Source organism: Crocodylus porosus, unplaced genomic scaffold (genome assembly GCF_001723895.1).
Source record: "Crocodylus porosus isolate Cpor-Errol unplaced genomic scaffold, CroPor_comp1, whole genome shotgun sequence".
Lineage (NCBI taxonomy): Eukaryota > Metazoa > Chordata > Crocodylia > Crocodylidae > Crocodylus > Crocodylus porosus.
Genome location: NW_017728906.1, coordinates 7,696,925 through 7,709,269, shown reverse-complemented (window position 1 = coordinate 7,709,269; position 12,345 = coordinate 7,696,925). Strand labels below are relative to the sequence as shown.

The window sequence follows — 12,345 nt, the reverse complement described above, 5'->3', positions numbered from 1 at the left end:
ATTAGCACCAGATTTGCAGCGTGCAATGATTGCACCTTGTGGTTTGATGCATGCACTGCCAAATGCAACCAATGTAACATGAGCTCGAGTCTTGCATACTTTGCCTTGCAGGGCCTTTGCTACATTTACAGGAATAGTGTCTGTTTCTGCTCCAGTATCTAACTTAAAATAGATGGCAAGTCAGCAATTATAACTGTGCTATACCAGACATTTGGGTTATCAAAGGTCTGTGAGTGCTGCTTTGCTGACATTGTAGCCATATATAGGGTATTGACTCCTTTTTCAGACTTTGGAGCTTCTCCCTTTGATTTACACATTTTTACAAAGTTCACTCCAGAGCATTTGTAACAAATTTCCCTGAAAGCTGGGCAGAATCTAGCCTTGTGTGCTTCTGCATCTTTTGCCAACTTTACCTTTTGCAGCTTGTTGGCCCTCCTGTGGAACAACCGTCACTTGGGGTTTGTTTTGCTTTTGCAAAATGCTACGGCACGTAGGTTTGCTTCTGCAGACACAACACAAGCCTGGGCACTTGTGAGAGCCTTTGCCCTGCAGATCCACAACCTGTGCCAGGGTGAGGGAGGGTTTTTCCATAAGTCTTTCCTTGAGTTTGCTATCAGTTATTCTGAAGACAATTTTGTCCCTCAGTAAAACATCCTCAGCAAATTGGATGTGATGTACCTTAATTTTAGCATGGCTTTTAATACTGTCTCCCACAACATTGTTATAAGAAAGCTAAGGAAGCATGGGTTGGATGAATCGACTGTAAGGTGGATGGAAAACTGTCTGGATTGTTAGTCTCAAAGGGTAGTAATTAATGGCTCTAGTGGCAACGCGTAGGGGGTGCACCCCCTGATCAGCCATGCTCGCTGCTTAGGCAATGGGCAGGGGGCAGGCAGGAGTACCGGTGCCCTGCCTGTAAGTGCCAGCTGACTGATGCAGCCACTCCCAGAAGCAGCTGCAGTGATTGGGTATGGGGGAACTCCAACCAGTCAGTGAGATGTGCCGCAGGCCAGGGCAGCAAGATTGGCTGCAGGGGAACCCCCCCCATGGGCAGCAAGAACGGTCGTGGGGGGGGAGAATGGGGGATGCACGCCCCCCCCCGAATAAGGCGGCACCAGTCACCCATGAACGGCTCAATGTCTAGTTGGTAGCTAGTATCAAGTGGAGTCCCCCAGGGGTTGGTCCTGGGGCCAGTTTTGTCCAATATCTTCATCAACAACCTGGAAGGTGGGATTGAGTGCACCCTCAACTAGTTTGCAGATGGCATCAAGTTGGGAGAAGCAGTAGATAAGCTAGAAGCTGGGCTAGGATGCAGAGAGACTTCAAAAAATTGCAGGACTGGACCAAAAGAAATCTCATGAGGTTCAATAAGGACTAGTGCAAAGTCCTGCACCTAGGACAGAACAATCTCATGCGCCAGTACAGCCTTGGAAGCAACTGGCTTAGCAGCAGCTCTATACAAAAGGACCTGGGGGTTATAGTGGACAATAAGCTGAATATGAGCCATCAGTTTGCCCTGTTGTGAAGAAGGCTACCAGTATACTGGGCTGCATTAGCAGGAGCATTGCCAGCAGATCAAGGAAAATTATTATTCCCCTCTATTCAGCACTGGTGAGACCACATATAGAATACAACATCCAGTTTTGTCCCTACCCATAGAAGGAATGTGGAAAAATTGAAGAGAGTCCAGCTCAGGACACTGAAAATGGTTAGAGGGCTGGGCACATGATTTCTGAGGAGAGACTGAGGGAATTGGGTGTATTTTGTCTAGAGAAAAGGAGACAGGGCAGATTTAACAGCAGCCCTCAGCTACTTGAGGGTTATTCCAAAGAGGATGGAGCTGGACTGTTCTCAGAGGTGGCAAATGACAGAAAAAGGAGCAATGGTTTCAAGTTGCATTAAGGGAAGTATATGAGAAAGGGAAGTATATAAGGTTAGATATGAGAAAAAAACTCTTTCACTAGGAAGGTAGTAAAGCACTGAAACAAGTTATTCAGAGAGGTTGTCCAGGGGTGGGCAAAATGTGGCCCAGGGGCCAGATGCAGCATGCCAGACCATTCTAGCCGGTCCGCGGGGCCCCTAAAAAATTTAGAAAATTAATATTTTTCTGCCCTGGGCTGCCTGTCATGTGGCCCTCGGAGGCTTGCCAAAACTCAGTAAGCAGCCCTCTGCCCAAAATAATTGTCCGCCACTATTGTAAACTCTCCATCCTTGGAGGTTTTTAGGACTCTGCTAGACAAAGCCTTGGTTGGTATGATCTAACTGGGGACGGTTCTGCTTTGAGCAGGGGGTTGGATTAGATTACGTCCTGAGGTCCCTTATAACCCTAATTTTCTATGATTTCTATGCCTTGGACTTTAGCTTTAGTATAAAAATAAAACATGTCCAACTAAATTCAATACTTTTGCAAAACGAACATCATCACTGTACTTACAAACCTATCAGGTTTTATTATTATTAGACTCTAATAGAGTGTTTTTCAACCGTAGAATTGAGGCATCCCTCAAAAAATACTAGCACTCCTAATACTGCTAGCAACATGTGGCACCCCATTGGCTCTTGGAAGGATGTCAAGGCACCTGGCTGAGAATCACTGATCTGTCTTCACCCATCTCTTTATTCATACAGCTATTAAAAGCAAAGTCCTCAGCAGGAAAGGGCTAGGAGGTGATATTCAAATGTCTTTGTCTCTGATTTTGAAACCCGGTAATGGGAAAGAGAATCAATCTTTGTATTGATAACACAACTCATTTTCAAAGAATGTATTTGGTTAAAGAGCTGAAATAGCAGTCCTGAAAACATGCGATACCTCTGAAGTATCAAACAAGCTCAACTCTCATTCCAGTTAAATGAGACAAGAACAAGAGCAGCACAATGGAAAAATAACAAGATGGTATCAGAGTTATACCATGTTAAAAAGTGTGGTGACTTACCACAGGTCAACTTAACACACAGTAACTGTCTTCTATCTGCTCTGTCCCATGCTAGGGGGAAGCTAACTAATAACTTGCTCCTGAATGAAACACATTTAGCTTCAACTTACCATGCAGTATAATGAACACACAAAACAGTTATCACCAATTAAGCTGTTGTGCGGTTTCTGTCCTTTGGCAAGGACTCGGGCAATTTTCTGTTCCTACTCCTCTTGCTTGGATGTAGCAACAAGCTCTGTCTTGAGGGCTGAAACTGGTTGGTTTTGCATACTGTATTTTCTCACATGCCACATGCCCCCAAGTAAGACATGCAGCTTGTTTTTGGGAAGGCAAAATTAAATATATGCATTTTTTTCTCTCTACCTGCATAGAGCAGGCCCAGAACCTAGTCTTTGGCTTACTTATCTTCCCTTTCCTGCTCAGCCAGAAGATGAAAATGTAGCTGCTGCTGAAGACTTGTCTCCATGGGTGGCCCTACGAATTTGAAAAGAGCTAAAAACAGTCTGTGGGGCTACTGGAAGAAATAGGACAAGAGAGACTAGGAGCTAGCAGACAGCAACATTTCCAAAAGAAATAGTAGCTTGATTCCTGGAACATCATAAAAAATCAAGACCATTACAACAGAAAGATGATACCTGTGAAATGAAGAGCAATGAGCCATTAAACCAATTGACTCCCTCAGCTGCCTGAATAGAAATGCCCCTGCTGCTCTCAGACAGTTTGTTTTAAATTTTGGGTGGAATATGAATCAAAGTGGAGTGCCTCTATGCTCCACAGAGAAACTAATTTCCCACCTTAAGAAATAAACCCCAATTTTGGAAGGCTAATTTAGGGGGGGAAGGTGCATGAGGTAGGTGAGTAAATAAAGTGTTTGATACCACTGAAACTGGTGCTATGTAAAGGACAGTTTGAGCACCTTTTATATATCCTATCCGTTATGTACTTAGGGCCTGTGTACACACCACAAAATTGGTCTTTAAAGCGGGTTAAAAGCCCTTTTGCATCGCTTTAATGGCATTGCTGCTTGCACATCTCGTGCCATATTGCATATTAATTGCGTTGCAGTTTGCACCTCTGGCGGTGTATTTATTGCAAGTTAAATGACTTTGGGATGCAGCAATATGAAACATCGCTGAGGTGTTTTAGTTTGCTACCTCATAGCCGTGGAGGGAAGCACTGGGCCCTGTGCAGCTCAAAGGCTGTGCAGGCAGCCCCAGCAGGCAGCCCAGCAGCAGCATGTACAGACAGGCTCCACTGAAGAAAAAAAGAAAAAAGTGGCGAGCCTGATCTTTTTTTTCCCCCCTCCTCAGAGCCTGCCTGCCTGAGCTGCATGGGGGCCTGGTGCTTCCCTCCGCAGCTATGGTGCCCCCCCGGGACGACCTGGGTGGGGTGCCTTCAGGTGGGTGCCACCTGGGAGGTACCGCTCCTGCAGCAGAGGGAAGCACCAGGTCCTCCCCCTCCCCCCCAGCCACTCAGGGACCACTTGACCCGCCTGCAGCTCGCCCTCCCCACTGCCAGAGAGACAGGTAAGGATTGGGCCCAACCTCTGTGGATATGCCACAGGGGTTTACTTCTTAAATTTAAGTGGTGTTTTTAAAAACACACCACTTCAATTCAGGGCAAAGTAAACCCCCATGGTGTGTACAAATGTCTTTAGTTTCTTAAATTAGCAAGGTCATAACCCCATCCGGACTGACTAAGATTCATTATTTGTAATGGCCAAATAGTTTTAAAAATTTTCAGAATGTTTGTTTGTCATCATCTAAGCAACAATATATTCTTGTTCTCAGATTTGGTCTCAAACTTTAAAATGAGAGACTAGCTAATCTAGAGTTATGTGCTTCCTGGTATGAATTTCCAGACTAATATGATCCCATAAATCATAGTGGACTGCATTTGGCACTCTTGTTAACACAAGAGTTTAACAATTCAGCCAGATCTGTTTAAAAAAAAATCTGTTCCAAGTAACAGAAACCTTTATGGTAAATACAGTCTCCATTCCATTACTGAACTATTGGTCCCTGCAGCAAACAGCATTTTTTTTTTTTTTTTTTTACAAACTGACAATATTTTAGGGGGAAATATACAGAAAGAGTCTTGAAACCAAAAAGTTTATTGCAGTGAAAATAAGACACCATCATATATAAAAAGAAAAATATTCACTGTATATACAATGAAATACCTCCTCTTCCCTTCCCCTTGGGTTGTGCTAAGGGATACTATAGTAATGCATAGATTTAATTACAGATGGGTCCAATTTGCAAAATTCACTTGTTTACCAGCAGTTTTCATTTCAACTCATTAAAGACCAGGAGCTAATTAGAAAGCTTACAGATTTCCAGTGCATTCTTCTCCCTTAAGTTTTGGTACTGTACAAATGTGACATTCAGACTGTTCTCCAATCTTAACCTTCCCTCTGCATTACAAAATAAAATGTCAATGTACCAAGAAGCAGCCATTGGGTGGAGCGGCACAGCTTGTTCTCTACACATCAAACTGAAAATGCACCGCTTCATAGAAGAATATAGTTTGGGACCAGATCCTTGGTATGGCCCAACCACACAGAAATGCAAGCAAGAGAAAGCTGAACAACAGTAACGCAACACTCAGCTTTGTACCTATCCTCACTATAGTGCATTGTGATGCAGTAAGTGAAGACTATCTTAGTACACAGATGTCCTATCTGTCTCAATCTTCCCTGGTGCTGCCATTTTATGTTAGCTCCATACTCACCAGAGGTTTATCCCTTTCCTGCTCTAAGTCTGCTTGGGCAGCTGAAGTCAGCTTCAAAGGCTAGATTATGTAGGCAGTGCACAGCACCTATTGGCTCTCCACTGCATCTGGCCTCCGGCTTTACTAAGTACCACCTAATCAGTGAACACTATCCTATATTATTGTAGCTTGCTTACTTTGACAGTTGCAAACTGATTTCTTGCCTGTGCTTGAATTTTTCTGGACACTTAATAATTGGAGCTATGAATCTGTACCCCTTGCACTGAAATAAGGGAGGATAACCCCCCAATCTGGTGAAATCCCCTCAGACGTGCTGAGGTTTGCTAGTGGAATTAACTCAAAGTATTTTCTTTAAACTTTAAGGAACTGGCTTGCCCTCTTGTTCAGCTTAAGTGCCTAACTTAGTACCTTGTGCCATGACCAATCTGTAAAAGGTTTTGGAAAAGTACTGGATGGTGTGGTAGGCACTTCTTGGCCTAGACTGTTGGATCTTGGGTAAAAAGCCAACCCTATTTGCCAATGAAATGTTAAAAACACAACTTGTAATAGAACAGTCATTATTAAAGCAGGTGGAAAATGTTGATGACCATTATTAAATGCCAGAGATGTAACTGCCCAAAAGTCTCATGACATCTGTACTTGGAGTCTCCTTTCTCTTCATGGTAGTATGTACAGTCTATTGACTTTAAGGGCTCCGAGGAGCCCAAAACTTTGTCTCTGAAGCATATCTCCATACAATCTCTGCTATTATGAATAGACCAGGTGTTTTTTTCTGTGTGTGTTAAGTGATTATACCATTTTCCAGTCTAAAGTTATGTTTTTGTTTTTTTGGGGGTTTTTTAAGACTCTTACATTGAGCTTCCACTAAGCCAGAAATGAGGTCACTTTTTTCCATTGGAGCCTGCTGCCATCTGAAACACAATAGGCAAAACTGACAATTATATGCGCTGTTAAATAGTACAATTTGACTAAGAAATAGGGTCTATTTTGAATGGGACCTGATGAATGGCTAATGCATTATTCAGTTAATAGTGCTAAAATATTAGTAAGCTGAATTTTAAGTAGCATTTGCTCAGCTTTAATCTGAAAGCTAAAGGCTCACAATTTTTAAGATTCAATGCCAAAGGAATAAAGAACTAGAGTTGAGTTTGCATGTCAGTTCAGTGTAGTGAAATCTTCATCCTTCTAAAGAGCAATTATTTCCATTATGAAAATAACCAATTGGTAGGAAAGTACAATAAATAATGTGCTTACTAATCTACAAAATCAGAACTTAAAAAATTGTCTACAGTCCAAATAACTCATGATGATAAAAAAAAATTAGTCACTTAAAAAATTATCTTTACACAATATTCGGAGGGGAGGTTGGGGGGGGGGAGGTATTTAGCCCTTTTTTGTCCCAGGTGTTCATCTAACAAGCAAGAACAGAAACAGAATGTATTCATTATGTGTAGTATGGGTTTTGGTGGCAAATACCTTTGTTGAAGTGCATTATCTCACAAAGAGACAAGTGAAGCAGTTGAACACCAGCACTGTTGAAGATAAGGGATACAGTGGGATGTGAGATTCCTTATGAGCCGCTAAGCTAAATGCTGTTATGCATCATGTGACTGTCAGAGACAAAAAAGGTAAACTCAGCTAGCTATCCATTTTTCTAGCTGCGTAACTCTATGCATCTTCTGTGTTTATAACCAGACTGTCTTAAATAGTGCTAATGTCACTTGAGCAGAAATAGTAACATCCTACAGAACTCTCACTTATATCACAATTATTTTCTCCCACTGTTACTTTACCTTAGAAACCACTAAACGTCCCCCATGAGGGAGAAACACTTAAGAAGAATTTTAAAAGCTCATTTCATTTTAAACGTTGTCTTCATGCACCAAGGGAAGAATCCGTGTGGGGTATGATCATACATACACACTTTAAAATCCAGCTCCAAAAATGCTTCTTCCTCCTTTAAAGTAAGTAAAATGAACTTTCATGACCTCTGCAACTTCTGGTCACCGCCTAGGAATGTAACGGCATGCAGAAAAGCCAGAGAAAAATCAAGATAAATGGGCATCACTACTTTAGTCATTCATTTAGAAAACATCTGTACCCATACAGTAGTGTCACAGTCCATGCAAGAAAAAGAATATAAGTAACTTTGCAGTTACATCTGTGCCCATTACTATGGGAATGAGGTTCTCTTCATCTCCCACAAGCTTTCTACTGGTTTCAAGGTGTTTTTTTAAAGCAGCTTCCTGAAATGAAAAATAGAATAGCAGTGATTAAGATAAGTTCTTCTTTAGACTTTGTTTCAGATCTTTTATTCTAGGCAGACTGCTACTTCCAGCTGTGGAAAATATAGATGATGATCCTTTACAATATAAAGAAAAATATGAACTACTGTACTGACACAGAGAAAATATGGGGTTCATTTATTATGAAATTAAAGAAATAGACATTTTATCTCAGAATTTTTGGGCAACATTTTGCTAATGTAGCTGCCTAGATCTTTATTTTTATCTCTTAGCATTAGATTAGGTATCTAGCTAGATATCTAATGCTAATACCCTTGAAGTAGAACTGCTGTAATTTTAAACATCCAGATAGCTAAAGTAACACTACTGAAAGATGTAATACTGATGGGATTGCATTAATTGCTTAATTAAATTAAGTACTCAGTTTTAACCCTTATTTCATAGATTTCATAGACATTAGGGCTGGAAGGGACCTCGAAGATCATCAAGTCCAGCCCCCTGTGCCAGGGGCAGGAAGACAGCTGGGGTCAAAGGATCCTAGCAAGATAAGCATCCAAACGCTTCTTCATTGAGCCCAGAGTAGGTGCCTGCACCACTCTGGAGGGAGTCTATTCCAGGTCTTGGGGACTTGGACAGTAAAGAAATTTTCCCTTACGTCCAATGTAAAATGGTTTTGGAGGAGTTTATGACCGTTGGTCCTTGTTTTTCCTTGGGGTGCTCTGGTGAACAGACATTCTCCCAGATCTTGATGTACACCCCTTGTGTACTTATAGGTAGCCACCAGGTCCCCCCTGAGCCTGCGCTTTTCCAGGCCGAAGAGCCCCAGGGCTGTCAGCCTCTCTTCGTAAGACCTGTTCTCCTGCCCTCTGATCATGCACCTGGCTCTTCTCTGCACTCTCTCAAGCTTCTCCACATCCTTCTTGAATTGTGGAGCCCAGAATTGGGCTCAGTACTCCAGCTGCGGCCTCACCAAGGCCGAGTACAGTGGGAGGACATCATCCTGAGATTTACTTGAGAAGCATCTATGAATACAAGCCAAAGTATTTTTTGCTTTGCCAACTGTGACATTGCATTGGTAGCTCATGTTCATCTTGTGGTCAATCATGACCCCCAAGTCTCTTTCAGCCGTGGTACTAGCAAGCGTAACACTGCTGAGCCTATAAGCGTGATACAGGTTTTTTGTCCTGAGGTGGAGTACCTTACATGTATCTGTATTGAACATCATCAGTACCCATCCACTTACTAAGTTTATCCAGGTCAACCTGGATCACTAGCCTGTCCTCTGGTGTGGATGCTTATGGTTAATTCTCTTCAAGATACAGAAGACACTTAAGTAGTGTTGCTAACTCCATAAGCTTTTTGCTGGTGGTAGAGCATCAGTATAGTACTGGTAATTTATTTAAATGTGTGAAATTTTATCTTCTGTTTTTTTGGTTGGAGAGAGGTAATTAGCCATGTTAGTCTGAACTCAGTCAGAAGGCAAGATAGATAGGCACCTTTATAGACTAACTAAATAAGATATATAGAGAGGGCGAGCACAGGCTTTTGTGAACCCAAGTTCATTTAATCAGATGCTGTGAAAGGGCAGGCAGAAAGCAGATTATAAAGAAGAGAGATAAACTGAAATACAAAAGACAAGGAGCAGGGAGAGAGGGAGAGAGAGTGGTGAGAATTGTTGTGCTAGGAGAGAAAAGCAAACCAACAGTAAACCCAGAGAAACAAAGGTCAAGAAAGGCTAATCCAGGTAATGAGATTAGAATCATAGTCCCTGTTTAAACCAAATTTAATAGTCTAGTTCGTGGATGAGTTCTTGTTTTGCAGTTCCCCCTTCAAATTGGTTTGATTTTTGTTTTGTTTTTTTGCTGGACAACAGCAGTCCTGAGATCAGCGATGGAGTGTCCAGGGAAGTGTTCTGCCACAGGCTTTTACGTATTTCTGCAGCTGTCATCAGATCAGTATTCATTCTTTCTTACATGCAGAAATCACCCTGTCTGTCCAGACTTCAGAGTGGCAGCGTAAGCAGGTGGCAGCATATACAACACTGGTAGAGTTGCGGGTGAATGAACCTTAGATGTTGTACTCCTTGTTATCAAATCCAGTGATGATGTGGTCTGTATTGATGTCAAGACACAGCAGGCATTTAGGACCACTGCAAGGCTTGGGGCCTTGGCAAGGAAGGGAGTTCATTAGTCTGTTGTTTGAGAGAAACCATTTGAGGTTGGGGGGGCTGTCTATAAGCTAGGACAGGTTTGTCCCCAAAGGCTGTCTTGAGATGGCCATCCTTTACCAGGAAGAATAGGAGGTCCTTCTATTGGTTGACCACAGAGCAGCTCTTAAATAGTATAGTGATGTATTCTACAGAAATCTGGAAGTTAACTGACCAGTTGTTCTACACTGAAGCCAGCTGAAAACACACTAATAAAACGCCCAGTATTTAGCCTTATGAGGTGGTTTGGGCCTTAAGTTTCTCAAGCTGTGCAGACTGTTAACCTCATACGGTTAATATAACTACCTTGTAATTTAACTGCATCTACACCAGACCATACTCTACAGAAATGGGGGCCAACCTTTTTGCCTGGCATGACACAAGTGAAGCCCTGCCCTTTTCCCAAGTGGCACTCTGGCCCGCCCTCCCCCACCTACACTAAGACACACCTTAGGATGAGTTTGTGCTGGGTGCAGGGCTCCAGTCTCAGGCTATGTTTGTGTGGAGCAGAGTAGGGGCAGGATGCTGCTACATGAGCAGTGTTGCCACCAAGATGTCACTTTCCCTGGCCTGCAACCACCAGTTTTATATACTGAACAAGAACCCAAAGCCCGGAATTCAGCAGCTGGTGCAGGGCCAGGAAGGGGTTAAGCTAACTCTTGGTGGTGGCAGCTGACACTCCCCTCTGGCAGCAGCATCCTGCTTTGCTCCACATGACCAAAACTTGGAGCCTCCAGACCACCATTCTAGCACCTCTGTCTACTGAACACCGAGGGCTTGCATGACACCCACATGCTGCCTATGCCACTTGTGGCATGTGTACTGTAGGTTAGCCACCCCTGCTTACAGTTCCTTTTTCATTATCTTGTTGTATCACAGAGTAAGAGTTTGACTGGGATGTACACAACTGGGCCTGTGGATAGGCCCTGAGGAGCAGCGAAGGACATCAGCAGCGGAAGAGTGCAGATTACCAGACTGCTGAGCTGGGATGCAGGTTGGAGGGCTGAGGCCAAGGGGACCAAGTTCCAGAAGGACCTATAGATACAGTCCAGAAGCAGGCCAAGATCAAAAATCAGGAGTCAGAGAAACACTGTCTAATTCTAGGTAAGATCCAAGGTCAGGGTCAGGAAAAGCCAAAGCCAAGTCAGGAACCAGGAGAATCAGAAACAGTGGTAAATATGAGGCTTGCTGGAACAGACTGGGGCTGGATCAAGATGCGTTTGCAGCCTGAGGCTGCAGATGTGCTTAAAAGCAGCATTTGTGGCAGCCAATCCAGTTCCTGGCCTCCACATAAAACTAGGGCATTATCATTAGCTAGGGATCAGGGGCAAGCATGATAGTTCAAGTGCTCTGCCCAGCAAGCTTGACTGATCAGAGGCCCTGACCCTCCCTTTTACAGGGCTGTCTTCCAGGCAGTCTGGGATTAGGGTTTTCTGGGTACCTTTGATGGAAAGCCTACACTAGTTCAAAGACATGAACATGGTTGGCTGATTCCCAGGATCATTCTTAAGTCATAGCCCTCCAAGTCAATCAAGTAATGGAGCTTTCCTTGGACATATTTAGAATCTAAAACCTGCTTTACAATATACTCTTTGTGACTTCCACTATCACAGATGGAGTGGGAGTGGGTTTGCGTTCAGATAGTCAGGAAAGGGCTTTTTGATGAAATGCTTGAATACGGATATATGGAAAAAAGGGTGCGTCTAAAATGTCTCTGGCAACTAGAACTTAAAAACAACAGGAGAAGGCTGAGGGGGAATCTAGTGGCCATTTACAAACTAGTCGGGGGGGACCAGCAGGCATTGGGGGAGTCCCTGTTCCCGCGAGCACTACCAAGAGTGACTAGAAATAACAGTCACAAGCTGGCAGAGGGTAGATTTAGGCTGGCTATCTGGAGGCACTACTTCATGGTCAGGGCGGCTAGGGTCTGGAACCAACTTCCAAGCGAAGTGGTTGGCTCCTACCCTGGGGGTCTTTAAGAGGAGGCTGGATGGACACCTTGCCAGGGTAGTTTGACCCCAGTACTCTTTCCTGCCATGGCAGGGGTCACACTTGATGATCTACTCGGGTCCCTTCTGATCCTACAAACTATGAAACTATGAAACAGAGTTTATTTGTTCTACTACCATAAATGGGCCCAGATACTAGCAACCCAGTTTGGATGATGGTCTCAGGGGGGCGGTGTGTGTGTGTGTGTGTGTGTGTGTGTGTGTGTGTGTGTGTGTGT

General features: G+C 43.4%; 1 protein-coding gene and 1 long non-coding RNA gene across 2 annotated transcripts in view; one reads left to right on the top strand and one right to left on the bottom strand.

The window, feature by feature from the left end:
* Nucleotides 1-12,345, top strand: part of LOC109305646 — a 473,981-nt gene that overhangs the window by 435,371 nt on the left and 26,265 nt on the right. The window lies entirely within an intron of this gene.
* The window catches only part of IMPG2 (interphotoreceptor matrix proteoglycan 2), an 86,578-nt gene continuing 80,848 nt past the window's right edge, over nt 6,616-12,345 (bottom strand). The window contains exon 19 of the mRNA XM_019528660.1: nt 6,616-7,912. Within this exon, the coding sequence (XP_019384205.1) occupies nt 7,900-7,912 (13 nt within the window). The 3' untranslated portion in view covers nt 6,616-7,899. The remainder of the gene's footprint in view (nt 7,913-12,345) is intronic.